Source organism: Paroedura picta, chromosome 8 (genome assembly GCF_049243985.1).
Source record: "Paroedura picta isolate Pp20150507F chromosome 8, Ppicta_v3.0, whole genome shotgun sequence".
Lineage (NCBI taxonomy): Eukaryota > Metazoa > Chordata > Lepidosauria > Squamata > Gekkonidae > Paroedura > Paroedura picta.
This window is the reverse complement of record NC_135376.1, coordinates 34850493-34866995: the sequence shown is the minus strand read 5'-3', so window position 1 is coordinate 34866995 and position 16503 is coordinate 34850493. Positions and strand designations below refer to the sequence as shown.

Below are 16503 nucleotides of genomic sequence, written 5' to 3'. Positions count from 1 at the left end.
CTTCTCAGCAGTACAGAACCCGCCACATAGTTTATTTAAACCAGGTTTTCTCACCTCTGGAGTTTCTCAATCTTGGCTTTTGTGAAACCCTAGAGCTTCTTGACAGCCCTAGAAGGGTTTCCTGAATGGATGAGAGTTAATTCATTTTTATATTTTAAAAAAATTGTTAACATTTATCAAGTGATATGACCATATATGGTCAAACCAACCCACCCCTCCCAAAATGGCCAATGATGAGCCTGGAGGGGGCCCAGGTAGACATGTACACAGCTCTGCTTCTCAACCATATTCTGCACTCACACCACTTCTGGGGTTTCTAGAAGCCTGAAAAATGTTTCAAGGGTTTCTCAATGGTAAAAAGGTTGAGAAAGGCTCAAACAAATATTTGGTGAGACGGGTTAGGAAGGAATATGAGTCCTATATATAGATACTGCATTTCACACGCCAATCAATTTCTTCCCTGAAGGTACTATGATGGGGGGAGGGGTCCCAGGCAGCCCAGTTTGAAGAGGGAACTGCATGGCCAAGTAATGAAGCCAACACACCCAAGTCGGGTACATATGACTTTGAAACTGTTCACAGGATAGGTCCATATTCCCCATGCCACAAATTCTGTTTGTGGAAACCAACCACACAAAACTCGGAAGGCACCCACGAATCTGAATTGCTCTGGCCCATTACAAACCCAAGAAACGCCCAGCAGGTGGATTTCCACAACAGCCAAGCAGATCCATCTGGGAAGCCCGCAAGCACGTCCCCTGTGGTTGTCTACCAGTTCTAACGTTGGCTGCCTCGGAACAGGTCGCTAATGGCCAGCTAGCCTGCATATATCTCCCTCGTTCCCTTTTACGGCCATTTGCAATTCGCTACGCCTTGTGTCGGTGAATTCTAAATAAGCTATATCAACAACCGCCAATGCCACACGTGCAAAATCTATGCTTCTCCAGCTCGTCTTCTGAAGAACAAACTCGACTGCAGCGGCCACAGACCAAACGCCACCCACGGGAAGGGTCTCGCGGGCGGACCCAGGCGGACAATGCCACGCGCCCCTTCTGAGCAGCAGTAGCAGCAGCAGCAGCAGCCGCCTCCGCGAAGCTGCAGGAGGACACCATAGACGAGAAGCTTCTCCCCGCGCCTAGAGTAGCCACGAAGGTTCGGGCCGGAAGTTAGTTTCCATCCCGAGCGGATGTTCGTCAGAGGGAGAGCAGCTGGACGACGGCGATGAAGCCCGCGGTGGATGAGATGTTTCCCGAGGGCGCGGGTCCTTACGTGGACCTCGACGAGGTGAGGCGGCGGCCGCGATGGGGGGTTAGCGTGCCGCTTCGGTTGGGGTCGCGATAGAAAGAAGGCCCCACACCCGAGGGGAGAAGGAGGCATCGGGGAGTTGCTCTGCGGTAGCGATGCTAGCCTCCCGGTGAGACCTGGAGATCCCCGGAATTAGACCTTGTCTCCAGACAACAGTGATCAGTTTTTCGGGAGAAAATGGTTGCTTTGGAGCAGGGGTATTCAACCTGTGGTCCTCCAGATGTCCATGGACTACAGTTCCCATGAGCCCCTGCCAGCTAACGCTGGCAGGGGCTCGTGGGAATTGTAGTCCATGGACATCTGGAGGACCACAGGTTGACTACCCCTGCTTTGGAGGATGAGCTGTCTGGCATTGTACCCCACTGAGGTTGCTGTCCTCCTAGGTTCCATCCTTAATCTCCAAGAGTTTCCCGAACTGGAGCTGGCCACCCTACCCCGCTCATCCCCTGCCAGTGGCCAGGGGGACCTGGCATCCCTAAGCTTCACTCTCCTCAAACTCGTCTCCCAAATCTCTAGGAATTTCCCACTCCAGGCCTGGCAAATGTATTCGTACAGCTTTTCCTTCAAATGTTTCAGTATTTGCAGTTAACTGAGTTTTCACTATTGTCAGTTTACACCAGCGTGTCTGGTAAACAACATCTTAGGGGAAAGGGAGGGTGCTTCTGATGATAGACTTATAATATGGTTTTCATGGCAACTGCATGATTCATGTTATCACTCAGGTGTGCTGTTTTTGTATTGTGAGCCAGTCTTGCGTGAATGCTTCATTGAGAAATTTCTGAACCCATAGTGGAGAATTTCAGATCTGTTGTGATTCACTACCCGTCTGGTGCTTTTCTGCCATTGGCTGCTCTAGAGATCTTCCTTATATTCACCCCATGGACTCTCAGATAATTCTGGCATTATACTTTCCCAGTTATTTGTTTCATTTATAATGAATAATAAAGTAGAAAATAAATTTGAATGAACTTGTCATTGATATTTAGCTGTCAACAAACAAATGTTTTAGTGACATTAAAAATCCTGATCAGTGGATAACCAAATCAAGAATGTGTATTTGTGTACATAGTTATGTTTTATTGTTACAGATGATAAAAATATCATTTCCCCCCACAGGCTGGAGGAAGTACAGGTCTATTAATGGATTTAGCAGCCAATGAAAAGGCAGTACATGCAGACTTCTTTAACAGTAAGTATTAGTCACATTTTCATTTTAAATTAGTCCTCTTAGCTATTTCTTAGTTATTCTTACATGGATTTCCATTTTTAGCTGGCATGTCATAGTGGCGAAGGTATTGTGCTAGGACTCGGTAGACCCAGGTTCAATACCCATTCAACCATTAAGGTTACTTAATCCATACTTAAGATATTTAGGCTGAATTAGTGAGTCATTTTGGGAGATACCATAAAACACCAAAACATCAATGCTTCTGTATTTGTGGAGCCTTAGTTCTGGAGGATCTCCCACATTACATTCTCACTTGCCTATTGTATACAGAACCTAGAGCCAAATTTCTTGCTGGCTTAGACGGGCTAAATGATAAATCTGACCAGGAAAAACTTGTGTTTTTGTTAGCAGATACTAATTCATTTGTTTCTAACAAAATGTCATTATTTGCCCTTGCAGCAAAGAAAATAAGGGCCAAAGTGGTCTTGTAGAGAGCAAATACCTAGAATAGCTATAGGATAGGTGGACATATGTAATCTGGAAATGTTCTTATGATGTTAAGTAATTATCTGAGGTTGCACATTCTCTTATTTACTTTATTATTGGTTTGAAATGTTTTAAATCCTTTTATATTTTCCTTTTGTATTGTAATGGCCTATGGCTATATGCAATAAAATCTGACTTGACTAGTGAGTAATTTATTAGTTTTATAGCCACAGGCCAAACTACAGCAAAATGCAGTAAAATATAAAAATACAGTAATAAAATGCCAAGTAAACTTAGCCATAAAAGGAGTAGAATACAGATATTTCAAATGGCATGTACAAAATGTTTCTTTAGCTTGGTTGATGATAGCATAAAGGAAGCAACCCTAAAAGTAGTAGATGAATTTATATCCACCAGTAGAATTGTGGTCCTCTACTGTTTCAAGGTATGACCTGATGCAGCCCATAACATTTGGAGTCATATAGTAGGCAGTGGAAAAGATAGTGAAGAAGATTGTCAGTCTGATTGAGAGCACAAGGGCAGCGGCTCAGATCTGAGGAGATTTTGTTGTATCTGCCCTGAAGATAAGCATGAATGCTCTCTGTAGAAGGGAATTTGGAAGATCTGCTAGATACCATGAAAGGATTTTGACTGACTTAAAATGTGAATACAATATAAAGAACATGGAGTTTTGAATTAAACGGATGTCATGACTTGCTTCCTTTTCAGTGACCAATTAGCCAGTTCTGTTGAAGTCCCAAGTTTTGGGACTTCAAGGTAAGGAAGGTAAAGAATACAGTTGTAAAACAGGAGTCAAGACTTTAATCCAATGGTTCTCCTTAAAATAGAACTGTATTTTACCAGCTGCCAATTTAAAATAAAATTGCAAGAACCTTAGATGGGCCCTAGTGGAAACTAAAGGGAGTCCAACTTCAGTTCTTAAGTATGCTGCTGGAGTATCCAAGGAAGTCCTAAGATTTTCTAACAAAAATGGTTTGAATGATGTCCAGTTGGATTAGAATCTTTTGTTCCCACCCCTCACATCTCAACCCCGTATAATAGCTGAGGAACTACTTTGTCTGAGAAGGCCACAAATTGTATTTCTCTAAAGTGGAAAAATTTCAAGATAGCACCAGTTGATTGTCAAACAGACATTAAGGTGGCTTTTAGGTGTGGTTAGACTGAGTTGCTAAAGAAAGGAAATTCCAGAAGTTAGTATGCTGTATATTTGTTCAGCCACATTTTCAAATGTTAACCAAGTGCTTATCATTATCAATTATTTTCAACTGAAGGTCTTGTAATGATTGCTAATTACCTTCTGTAAGTCACCCCTGCTTCACATTATTGTTAAACTCTTCAGAATGTATGTGATTTTATTCATAATTATAAAGATGAATTCTTGCAGTGTTGTTAATTGATTTTCTTATTTTTGTTAGGTTTTGAAGATATGTTTGATGATGATGATATCCAGTGAAAATCCCCTTCCAGCAGGGCAGTGCTAAACTTTTTAGGGCTGACTATGCTCAAAACAAGAAACTCTGAAAACTGTGTCTGAGATGTGAAAGAACACGACAGTATGGCTAAAGATGGATGAAGGGAAGATGAATTGTGGAGCTGTTTTCCACTGGTAAATGTATAGGTGTCCAGTTTTTCAGGCTTGCTTCAATAAAATCTAGAGGAAATCTCTTGTGTATGGATATACAATTGACCAGAAGCTATAGCAGTTTGTGATATGGATTAGGTTTTTGTTTCAGAGATTATTTGCATGGGTCACCTGGCATTATTAGGTACTTGCTTCTGTTTACTAACACAGAAATGGAGGGGAAGGGGGAAGTTTAACACCATAACCCTAAGCTTATTTGTTTGTAGTTGACACTTGGAAGACCAGTGAAATTTACTTCCAAGTGTACTAATGTTCAACTTGATCATAGTAATACTGGGATATACCGTTTTAGCACAGAATTACACTCACAGTTAGAATGTTCATTGTTCCAACAAATACAGATAGTAACTAATAGTTGTGCATCAGTAAGTGCAATCTTCCTGTTTCAAGCAAGTCTCCTTACGGTCTACAGTCTTACTTACATGATACATGATATATGCTAGCCCCCCCCCCCCAACCTTTTTGATACTGAGGTTGCCATCAGAATTTTGACACAGCATAGTGGGCACTGCCACAAAATGACTGTCTCAGGAGTCAAGGCCAGGCACAAGATGGGTGCCATCACTTACCTTCAGTTACGCAGCAGAGATCCTTGTGTTGACCTGGCAGCTGATGCCAAACTTTTTTTTTTATCTGCACAACTGATCAGAAGTCTTGCTGGGCCAAAATGCCACCTGGCCCCACCCACTTTCTAAAAACATGTGGGAACCAGAAAAGTTGTCATTGGGCACTACATTGCAGACCCCTGATGTATGCAGCACTCAAGAAATGCAAAGCAAAGAACCAGTATTGTATTGTAGAATCCAGTCTACTGCCTGAAATCTTCCATAAGATGTATAATATTAAAGAAAAGTGCTGCTTGCAAACAAAGAAACTACTGGTGGAAAGTATTTCACTTGGCTTGTGTAAAGCTACTGCTGCAGTTTGCTGTTTATGAACAGCTGTGCCATGTCTCAGGTTGTTTTTGAGCTGTCACAGATTTCAAAAACAGTTTGCTGGGCAAGTTGTATTGCTTCAGTTAGAAACAAAATTAAAAGCCCCACCATACTGAAGAATTGACTTATCAGTTCTTTAGCCTGAGGTTTTATTGTCTCTGAAAGAAATGTGGTGACTAGGTTCCCCCTTCTTGCACAGAAATCTGTGTTCTCTTTTGTAGGCCTCTGAAGTCTCAGTGTACTATTATTACTATTATTACTAGAGGCAAAGCCCATTGCACCCAGGAATCAGCCTCAGCTGGATGAGAGCTTAGCCCAGCCAGATTTTCAACAGGCAGAACACTCTGACCAGGAGGGGATGGAGTTGCAGACAAACCAGAGCTTAGATTCCAGAGTTCTTGCAGGAGCTCTTCATTCTTCTGCTCAGCTTCCCACTACAGCTCCCTACCTTGTCCATTAAGCAATGCCAACTACATGTTGGAAGAGAGCTCCAGTCTAAAAGGCATCACATCATGTTAGCAAGATAGTTAGCTGACAGCCTATATTAACTTGAGGCCAGGATGTCTGAGTTGTGGATACAACCTGTGACTGGCTCCTTCTGCTTTAGCCTTTGGACTGTCTGAAGGAACCCTTGATGCCATTCTGGTTTTGGAATACTGTGGGCCATTCCGCACTGATTCTTTGTAGCAGGAGTGTGGCAAATTGAAATTGCTACTAATTTGCAGTTATGCACAACATCGTAGACAATCTGCCACACTCCTGAAACCGATCCGTAAAAAGCGCTTCGTTGTATCTGTGCGTTCCCTCCCCCTGGCTCTCTCCTCTGATCTTCCGGCAAAGCGATCGCCATTTTTTTTTCTCGGAGCAAGCGGAGATCAACTCACCGGCGAGCCTTCGTTTACCCAGCGAGGCTTCCCCGGCTGCAGTCCCTCCCCAGAGCTGTTTTAAGTCACCAAGCACCACACAGCCCCGTTTGCTGGTTTATTTTCCCCTTATTTCTCACTTTATTTTCGGCCGAAAATCGCGCCCTTGTGGGGGGGGTATTTTTTTTTCACTCGGGGGGGGGAGCGTGGCAACGATGAAATGGCAGCTCAAACACCACCTGCTAGCTAGATGGGTCTCTCCATTGCAACAAATCAACGCAGATTTGTTGCAACGTGTTTTTTTTTAACCTGCCTTAAAGGGAAAGGGGCTTTCGGGAGCGTGATAACGGCCACCCATTGGCAGCTTGTTTGATTGACAGCCAGGGGTGGGGCAAAACTCGGCAATATCGCTTCCTGGCTAGCGATTTTTGCTGAGACCAGAAACCTGTGGGAAACGATAGAAACGCAACTGGATTAGACTATAAAGGCAGGTATGCATAACAATGAATTCCACTATTTAAAATGGCGTTTTTTCATTCTGCAACCTATTTGCTACATAGATCCTGGTGCGGAATGGCCCTCTGTCTCCCTAGCAGCTTGTCTATGCTTTCTTCCAGCAGAGAACTGAAACCTGAGGCCAACACAGGAGAGAAAGAAAGCAGCTGGCTTCCCTCCCTTGCCTGGGGGAGGTGGAGGGTGGGAAGAGGCTAAGGATGAAGGAACTTACCAGCAGCAGGGCCTTTCAGAGAGGCCAGCACTTCTTCCACCCAATAAGCAGCAGGCAGAAGAAGAGGACAGATAAGCCGCACAATTGGCCCTCATTGGAAGAGTTTTCTCTCCCTATTGGGAGCACACCCTGAGGTAGGACCAATCAAGTAGGGAGTGTCAGTTTGAACTAGTTGGCCCTCATTGGCAGATGAACTGATTGGCTCTCATTGGAAGAGGTCAATTTAAACTGATTAGCCCTCATTGAGAGAGTGCCATTTGAACTGATTGGCCCTCATTGGCAGAGTGCTCTGTCTCTTGGCAGCACATCCCTAGGGAAAGACTGTCAGGTAGGGAGTGAGTTGGCTGCATGCAATTTGAACTGATTGGCCCTCATTAGCAGATTTGAATTTGAACTAATTTGCCCTCATTGGCAGAGTACAATTTGAGCTGATTGGCCCTCATTGGCAGAGTGCAGTTTGAACTGATTGGCCCTCATTGGCAGAGTGATCTTGTTGGTGGTACATCCCCAAGGGAGGGCCAATCAGGTAGGAAGTGAGTTGGCTGCATGCAGCTTCAACTTTATAATTTTTAGTGATGATTATTATTATTTTAAATTCAACTTATATATTATACTTCATGTCTTATTGATATAGTTCTTGCCTGTTGGTAACCTACTTATGAACAATCTAAATATATCTGCAGACAATTTAAGCTTGATATGAAGGTAAGAAGTGTGGTTGTGTAGCAGTTCTGAATATTACATTGTTTGACTTCCAATCCAGTAGGAGAACCAAATGTTGTCAAAACATTAGCATTTAATTCAATTGATAGTTTGTAATCAAATGTAGCTCTTTACTGCTATATTGCTATTTATTTTTCAGTTTACTCTTGGTTACAATATGTTCTGAGAAGGGTTTTCAATAAGTAGTGACTTAACAGTCTATACTTATTCCAAAACAGAATAGGGTTTAGATCTGGAGTCCAGTGCCATGGCTCCGCCCTTGCCACCCGCCACCTGCTGCCGCCGCAACTTGTCTTGGCAACCCCGCGAAAGGGATCAGGTGACTCCACTTGGGGTCGGGACCCCAAGGTTGAGAACCAGTGGTTTAGATGAATATGTCAATTGTGCTCCTATTTCTTAGTCTGTGAGGAAGCAGACTATTTTCTTTTGACATGTTCTAAAGGCATATTTGAAACATCAAAGACACATGCTATGGTACAGTGGTATTTTGTTTTCTCGGTGGTTTGTATGTGTCTTAATGCTACCTATCAGCAAAATGGGATGAAATTTTAATGAAAAGCCATGGTAAAGTTGCAAAAGAACTTTCTGGCTAAAAGGTCTAAAATCTTGTAAATTACCTTTTTATTTTGTATATTTAATCTATGTAATCAACACTTCAAGAACTGGATCAAAATATCTCAAATGTGTATCTCTCCTATAATGAAGAAGCACAAATCATTGCACAAATCCTTTCAAATCTTTATATGTTATCCTGACATGAATCCCATTAGGTAAATTTGAGAACAGGATTCCTACAAGAACAATTGACAACATTCTTCCTTTCACATATTTTATAGTAGGACTAAATTTTTGCCAGCCGTCGAGGGCTGAATTTTGTCTCGCTCCTTAACTCTCATTTGGCACTCAAACTTATTAAACCAATTTATGATATGTAGGAATCCATGTGAAGAGGTGAGGACTAAGTCACCTAAATGGCACAGAACATGACACTATTACATTATTCATTGGAGAAAGAAAACATTGGTCATTCGATATTGTATAAACCCAATCTGCCAAATGCTGAAGATAAAATGCTGAAGACATATGTCTCTAAGCAAATGAAAGCCTGCTTTGATTTATTCAGCAGACTAAGGGAAATGAATGGAGAAAAGAGTGAATGAATAAATGCCATCCTTTGCTTTAACCTGGCATTTCTCCCTTATTCAGCCTGGTTGGACCGACAGTGTTGTAAGGCTGGGGCTGCTGCTGAAAGTCATTCAGGCCCCCAAGAAGATCAAGTGAAGAATGTTCCTTCCCGTCATTTTCTAGGCTGCCTGGCTGGTCAGCTACTACAGTACAAGCAGCACCAGTAGCCCTAGCTTGCAACACAGTTAAGTGTGGATGGAAGGATAAGGACAAGGATAAGCTTGAAAGCTCATGCCTTGAATAAAACTGTGTTGGTCTTAAAGGTGCTGCTGGACTCTACATCTGATATGTTGTGTGGAATTTATGGTCTGTGTACAAGTTAATTACAACCAACTTCCTGGTTATTTGTCCCTAATGGGGTGAGCTCCAAACACCCGTTGATTACAGCCTTTCCATACCTCTTAGTGGGAACATCTAAGACCCATCAGAAGAGTGTTTGGTGAAAGAGAGAAGTCCTAAACCTCTGTGGCCATGTTCTTTCTCCCTTGCAAGGATTCAGAGGTGTGTAGTGAAGCCGGTGTACCTTTCTACAGTTTTTCCAGCTGTTGCAGTTTACCATCCATACTGAATTATCTTCCTTTCCTTTCTGTCCCTTGCAAATGGATAAATATTTATTTGCAAAAGAACAGTAACAAAAACTGAAGAGCAAGTGCAAAACACAGTGAGCAATCTAAAACCAGCCACCTATGGCTCTCCTTAATGTGTAACTCCTGTGGATGTCAGTGAGATTGCAGCTTTCTCAGACTAGCTCTGAGCAGCTTGGTGGAAATTTAAACCTACGGGACCTCACTTCCACTAACTTATCCCACTTCTTACCACTGTATCATCAGACATCTCAGATTGTTCTTTCTGTCTCAGGGAAACGTGATTCTTCTGAAGACCTTTGATTAATTAAGCAGTTCTTCCTACAAGGGATGTGAAAAAAGGGCTTTGGGCCAAAGCTCCAACCAAGCTGAAATTATGCAAAAGCGATCTGAGCCACTACTTCCATCTATCTGCCTAAGATTATCATGAGAGACTTGCTCAAGTGCCTCTGCAAACAAGTGGAGCTGGATGGTAACCTGGAACAGAGCCATTTCAATGGTGCCGCCGCTGCAATCAAACAAGATTCCCTAGACAGGTTGCCTGCTACCACTTCATCACTTTGGCACCATGTTTATCAGTTGAACTTTGGTTAATTATGGTTCCAGTGTTTTGACTTTGGCACTGGTTTCATCAATCTGCATAAAACAGGCACAAATTGTCTGCTTTGTTGCTCCTGTGAATATGGAAACCCATATTGTTACATGTCTTATTATTTATATTTTTTATCAGAGATTTTCAAACTGAGAAGTGCAGAAGGAGAAAATAACATGAGCATTTCTAGTCTCAAAGCGTACCAGAATACTCTAAACTCAGGTTTAAGCACACAATTATCCCTCCCTCTTTCACCTTTTCATTGATAATTTATTTAGATTTCTATACCGCCCATTTCTTTGCAGCTCTGGGCGATTTACACTGAAGATTATATATATATACACAGTTGATCTCAATTGTCATCTATTCTGTCCCTTCCAGGCTGCTTTTAAAGGATTTTTTTAAAAAAAGAACTTAGCCATATTTTTCTGCATAACTGGAGAATCATCTGAGTGCCATATGGGTTGTTGAGCTGCATTTGTAGTCTATATAGGGCCCAGCCAATTTACTATTAAAGAAGTAATGCTATGGATTTTGTTCTGTTATCTGTTGTGTGTAGGGGTGCCAGGCCTCCAGATAGACCTGAGGATCCTCTGGAATATAGCTTATCTCCAGACTACAGAGATCAGTTCCCTGGAAAAAAATTGATGCTTTGGAGGGTAGACTTTATGGCATTATAATCCCACTAAGATTTCTGTCTTACCCAGGTTCCATCCCAAATGTCTAGGACTTTCCCAATCCCGTCCTAGCAGCCCCTTCCTGCATCCCCCACTGGCAACCTTAGATGTATGTGAGCGGCCTTAGGCAGAGGGAAGGTATAGTCTTCCTAAATAAACAGCGTTGTTGAACATAGCTGGGGCTGGATCCAGTCATCCTTCAAGTAGCACTGCTCCAGCCTAAGGAACTTTCCTCAAACTTACATCGTTCTTCCAATAGAAGACCTGGTTGAATTGGAGAATGGATTGGACGAAGGCTTCCAAGTTAAGCCTAAAGGAAAGATGAGGTATAAGTTTAAATAAACAAACTTCACACAGTGCAGTTGTAGGGTAGGAGTAGAATCTAGTACAGGATATCTTATTACAATGTTTCAATGATGAGGTTTCCCTTTCCTTTTCTTTTTTTACCAGCAGTGCTTCAGAGACTTTTAACAGTTTCTAGTACACATACATTCTTTTTTTTTTTTTTGTAACATGACAAAAATGGCAGGAAAAGCTTCACCTGCTTAAATACTTTGCAGTTGGCTGCTATTTTAAAAAAGAAATTGACATTTGGAAGAATTGTGTTAATTTTTTAAATAATTCATTATCCTTTTCCCGAGTATATATAAATGCAGTTTTCTTTCTTGCAGTTCTAATTTTCTGGGCGTTTTCCAATGCAAAGCTGAGGAAAGAAAAATGGCACTAATATTTCTGTTATTTTTATTATTATTATTATTTAATTTTTAGACCGCCCTTCTCCAAATAGGTCTCAGGGCGGTTTATAACATAAACAGTTAAAACATAATAAAATCCCCATAAAAACCCCAATCTAGAAGCATGTGCTTTCTCTTACTTAATTCTGACCTTTTCAAGCCAGAGATAATGAGGGGTGATGATGCCTATAGTGAGACTCAACGTCACGCAGAATATTAATGAGGGCTTCAGACAACAGTGTCTTCATGCATCACTACTATCTCTAGCAGGGAAGTACTGGGTTGACCTGCAAAAAGTTGATTTATTCTGGCTGAGGTAAAAGACCCTTCCTAGTAGTTTCCCAATAGAGATGAAATAAGCATGTGAAATTCCTCTTCTCACAGCCTCAACTGTGACCTGCCAGGCAGTTTAGTGTAGCTGGCAACAGTGCTTTTAATCATCTGCCCCCAGGGGCACTTAGAAGAATGTTCTAATTGCTGTCCCCCACCCCTCCGTGCCTCAGGGGCCGCACTCTTAATCACTGCACGATGCAGTTTTGCTTCACTGAATTCCTGTCCAGCCCAGTTGGGTTTGTCTGGACAGGACAGCTAGCCCAGGACAAACCCGTCAACAGCCTGACAAAACCACCAAAAAGGCAATCAAATTAATGGGAATGAAGCAAGGCTAGAAAGGGTCAGTCTTTAAACCAGAGACACAAACATCAAGTCATGGTGAATTGCTATTTACAGTTCCTAGTGCCCTCCCTTCTGCTACTTTTGTAAGCGCTTTGGGTCCCCAGTGGGGGGAAAGGCATGGTTGTAGGGTTCATTACTTCTGCTCAGATACATTTAATACTCCCTGTAACATAAATCAAATATTTAAAAGTATATGTGTTAAGCCTCAAATTCAAGACAAAGCAAATCTTTTATATTTGTGCAGTAAAGGACTATTTGTCTTTTTTTGAATCTCCAGCCAATGTGACGCACTGGTGGGAAAAGGTATACTTGCTGATTTTCTCCCTCCTCTGTCATGCATGCCTTCTCTGAATGCTGTCAGTGGCTGACTCTAGCAAACCTACCGCACTCAGTTTTCTGGACAGGATAGGTCTGGATTAACCATAATGCTAATAGCTCTATAGAACAGCATCCTAGTGAAACAGGAATCCTATCATAATCTAATTACACTAAAAGCTTGGTTGTTATCCAGCACTTGGGTTCCCTATTAATCAAATGGACCAGTTGCCCAACCTTAATATTTTGTCCACCTACCCCTCAAGGAACCTGCTGTGACCTATTTGGAATGCAATGGTAACAACCCCTGTACCTTCCCCACAAGTCAGACGCACAGCCAGCAATGTCATCTGGTAGCCATTGGAGAGAGACAATTGCACCACTGCCAACTTCCTCGAGGAGTGCCATGGAACAATCATCTCCAATTTTATTTAACATCTTTATGTGCCCTCTTGCCCACCTGGTCCATGGGTTTGGGCTTGGGTGTCATCAATGTGCAAATGACACCCAGCTCTTCCTCTGCCTGGATTCACCCCCTGAGTATTTTGTCAGATCTTTGGAAGCATGACGGAATGGCTCAAGCAGGGTCATCTGATGGAGGTCCTGTGGCTGGGAAGGAAGGGACCAAGGGATGAAGTGCGACTGCCCTGCCTGGATGGGGTGCAACTGACCCTTGCATGCTCAGCCAGGAATCTGGGCATGATCTTGAACACCTCTCTCTATGGATGTGCAGGTCATAAGAGTAGTGCAGCTGGCATCCTACCATCACCAAGCTAAACTACTAGTGCCCTACTTGGCCCCGGAGGACGTGGCCAAAGAGATCCATGCAACAGTCACCTCTAGACTGGACTTCTGTAACTCATTCTATGCAGGCCTACCCTTATACGTGCTTCAGAAACTGCAACTGGTCCAGAACACAGCAGTCAGGGTCCTCACAGGAAGATCTTGGAGGGCCCATATACAGCCTGTGCTTTGGATCAGGTTTAATGTTTTGGTGCTCATCTTTAAGGCTATTTGCAATCTGGGCCTGCCATGCCCAATTGAAGAACAATACATTTGGCTAATCTCAACTGGCTAGTGGTACCTGGCCCCAAGGAGGTTTTATGTCCTGGCCCTACTTGATGGAATGAGCTCCCAATGGAGATCTGGGCCCTGTTGGAGCTGGCACAGTTCTGCAGGGCCTGTGAAACAGAACTCTTCCACCAAGCCTTTGGTAGGAGCCAGTGAACTATTAATGTCTATTGGGCCCCAATCAGAACTCCCCATCAAAAATGTCCAAAAGGGAACATCTGAGGTGAGCTGGAATTAACTGTCCAGACAGCTGCTTAACTATAGTTTAAAATGTTTTTTATTAGTTATGGTAAATTGTAAATTTTAATAAGAATAATTTTAATATTAATATTAATATATGTTTATATTTGGCATGGTTTGACTATGATGACTGCCCTGAGCCATGAAAACTCAGGAAGGTGGTATATAAATTCAATAAATAAAGGTCAGGCTGCTAGTAATTGATCAAGGCAGTATCAGCAATTCACTATCTGCTGTATTCATTGTATCCATGTTCTACAGCATCTCTTGAGACAGTCCAACTTTTCAGATACAATCCTGCAAAGACTCATCTTGACTATCAGCAAGTAGCTGGCATTGAGCCAGGTGGCATGCACTTTGCAATGTAGTTTATAACTCAATTCTCAGCCTTTTTCTGTATTGCTTTATAGGTGCAGGTTATCTTGGAGGACTGGGAATGGTCAACTAACTTTAATTTGATAGATTAGAGCTGGAGGGTGGAGGTGATTCTGCACCATCTCATGCCTGTAACTCCTGGCATGCATGTACCTCATTTTTCTGCTAGTTAAATTATGTTGACACAGGGCTTGTCTTCCTCTGAGGAGTTCTCACCACAACACTGACAGAATGGTTGAAAAATCTGATGACTTTTAAAACTACTGTAATCTGTTCTGAGCTGATGCCTGATCATGGCTCAACCCTGCCCTGGTTGCCCAAGTGAAAGAAGACAGTTAGTAACCCGTCTCATCCATACAAGGAAGGCCAGGAGACAAAGGTTGCATGGAGCAAGACAGCAGAATGGAGGAACATGATTAGAAGGACAGGTTGAGCTCAGACCTGGGTAATGCCACAATAGGAAAAGTGAAGAGGCAGCATTTAACATCCTAGAGAAGGGAAAGGGTAGGAGAAGAGGCAGGGACACTGGTTCATTTTGACTGTCTTCTTTGCGCACTTCCACATTTACATTACCACTGTATGAAGAACCCAACATTTTGGCCAGCTGCAGGAACCTTTGCACACCACCTGCATTTTTCTGCAACTGTGCTTTTTGTTTTCTGTCTGAACCCCAGGCAGATTTTAGAAAGCATTTTTCACAAATACAGCAGTTGCATGGGGTTCTATATATTGGGGAAATTGTTATTTTCAGAGTTCAAAAGCAGTAACATTTCATGGGCATTTAATCACCCTACATACCTTGTAAAAAGTATTTCATTTGTACTATGCAAATTGCCATCAATGTGGAGCATTTTCTTCTATTAATTACCTTCAACTTCACTAGGAACTTAAGATTCAACATCCACTATATGGTTAAATGCAATTGCATTCAGTTAAGTAGGTTGAAAGTTCTCACAGCCTTTGATAGTCTCTGTTCCTCCAAAGGTCTACACACAAGCTTAACTCCTATTGATTTTTCTTTCAAGGCACAAAATTAAGTATGTACATAAATTTTTGCAGGTTTATAGATTGACAGTGCAATCCTGAACAGAGTTGCATTCTTGTAAGGCAAATGGCTTCAATGAATTTAGGAAGGTTTAACTTTGTTAAGGGTTGCTCTGTTAGCAGTAATGAAAAGAACAGGATTGTATAGTGGAAAATCCTCCATCTGAAATCCCCAAAGCCCACCCAACTGTGGGAACTGTGTACTTATTTAAACAAATTAGGCAATGAGTAACGTATTTACTTGAGAAATGTTCACAGGGCATAATAAAACAGATCTATTAGATTCTGAGCCAAATAGACTTAGGAGTTGTTAACAGGACTGGACTATCCAATTAAAGTAAGCATGGGAACATTGTGGGGAGTTTCTTTCTGTTTTATTCTCTTCCATCATGATGCTCAGGACAAAAGGCACGGGGTTATATTTTCATTTTAACAATGGGCTGGTGGCATAAGCATGACTCAGAGTTGTCAGGGGAAGCAGGGGAAGGGCTGCCAGATGCAGGTTGGGAAATTCTAAAGATTCAGGGATGGAGTCTGGGGAAAACAGGGACTTCAGTGGGATACAAGGTCATAGAATCCACGTTCCAAAGCATTCATTTTATCCAGAGGAACTGATCTTTTTAGTCTGCAGATGAGTTGTAATTCCAGAGGATCTGCAGATTTCCCCTGACGGCTAGCACCCCTAAAATGCCTGTGTAGGCATTTGAATTTAGGTGTAGGAAGAAAATACCTTGAAAATTAGTGTCAAGAAAGAAATATACAGGAAGGTTGTCAGGTATCACATCTTTAAACCTGCCCTGTAGCGCGCTGCGCCGCACTGCACCATGCCGCGGAATAAATAAAGGAGCAAGGGCTCTGGGGGAGGAGTTAGGGCGGGACCCGTCCGGGATAAAAACTCGGAGAGGGCCAATCAGGAGCCGCGAAGTGGCTCCTGATTGGCCCTCTCCGAGTGCCACTCGGGCCAAGTGGCCAATTGGGAGGCGTGCATAGCACGCCTCCCTATTGGCCACTTGGCCCACCCCGGACTCCGCACCCACACTCCACCCCCATATGGTTCGTTGCAGGGAAAGGAGCAGGGTGGCCACGTCAAAGACGCGGCCGCCCTGCTCCTTTCCCGCCGATGAACCATTGCCCTTCCCTC

The 16503-nt window shown here is 42.8% G+C and overlaps 1 protein-coding gene across 1 annotated transcript; it reads left to right on the top strand.

Annotated features, from left to right (window-relative positions):
* Positions 1-1029: 1029 nt before the first annotated feature.
* COPS9 (COP9 signalosome subunit 9) lies at positions 1030-4641 on the top strand. The gene is made up of 3 exons (XM_077349001.1): positions 1030-1284; positions 2422-2494; positions 4396-4641. The coding sequence occupies exons 1-3, from the start codon at positions 1222-1224 to the stop codon at positions 4431-4433; spliced, it is 174 nt and encodes a 57-aa protein (XP_077205116.1). The 5' UTR covers positions 1030-1221; the 3' UTR covers positions 4434-4641.
* Positions 4642-16503: the final 11862 nt, after the last annotated feature.

What these genes read in the sequence shown, in the direction of transcription:
- COPS9 (XM_077349001.1), top strand. Translation starts at nt 1,222, where the DNA reads ATGAAGCCCGCGGTGGATGAGATGTTTCCCGAGGGCGCGGGTCCTTAC. An exon ending in CTTACGTGGACCTCGACGAG is followed by an intron (nt 1,285 to 2,421) that starts GTGAGGCGGCGG and finishes TTCCCCCCACAG; the next exon opens with GCTGGAGGAAGTACAGGTCT. An exon ending in ACATGCAGACTTCTTTAACA is followed by an intron (nt 2,495 to 4,395) that starts GTAAGTATTAGT and finishes TATTTTTGTTAG; the next exon opens with GTTTTGAAGATATGTTTGAT.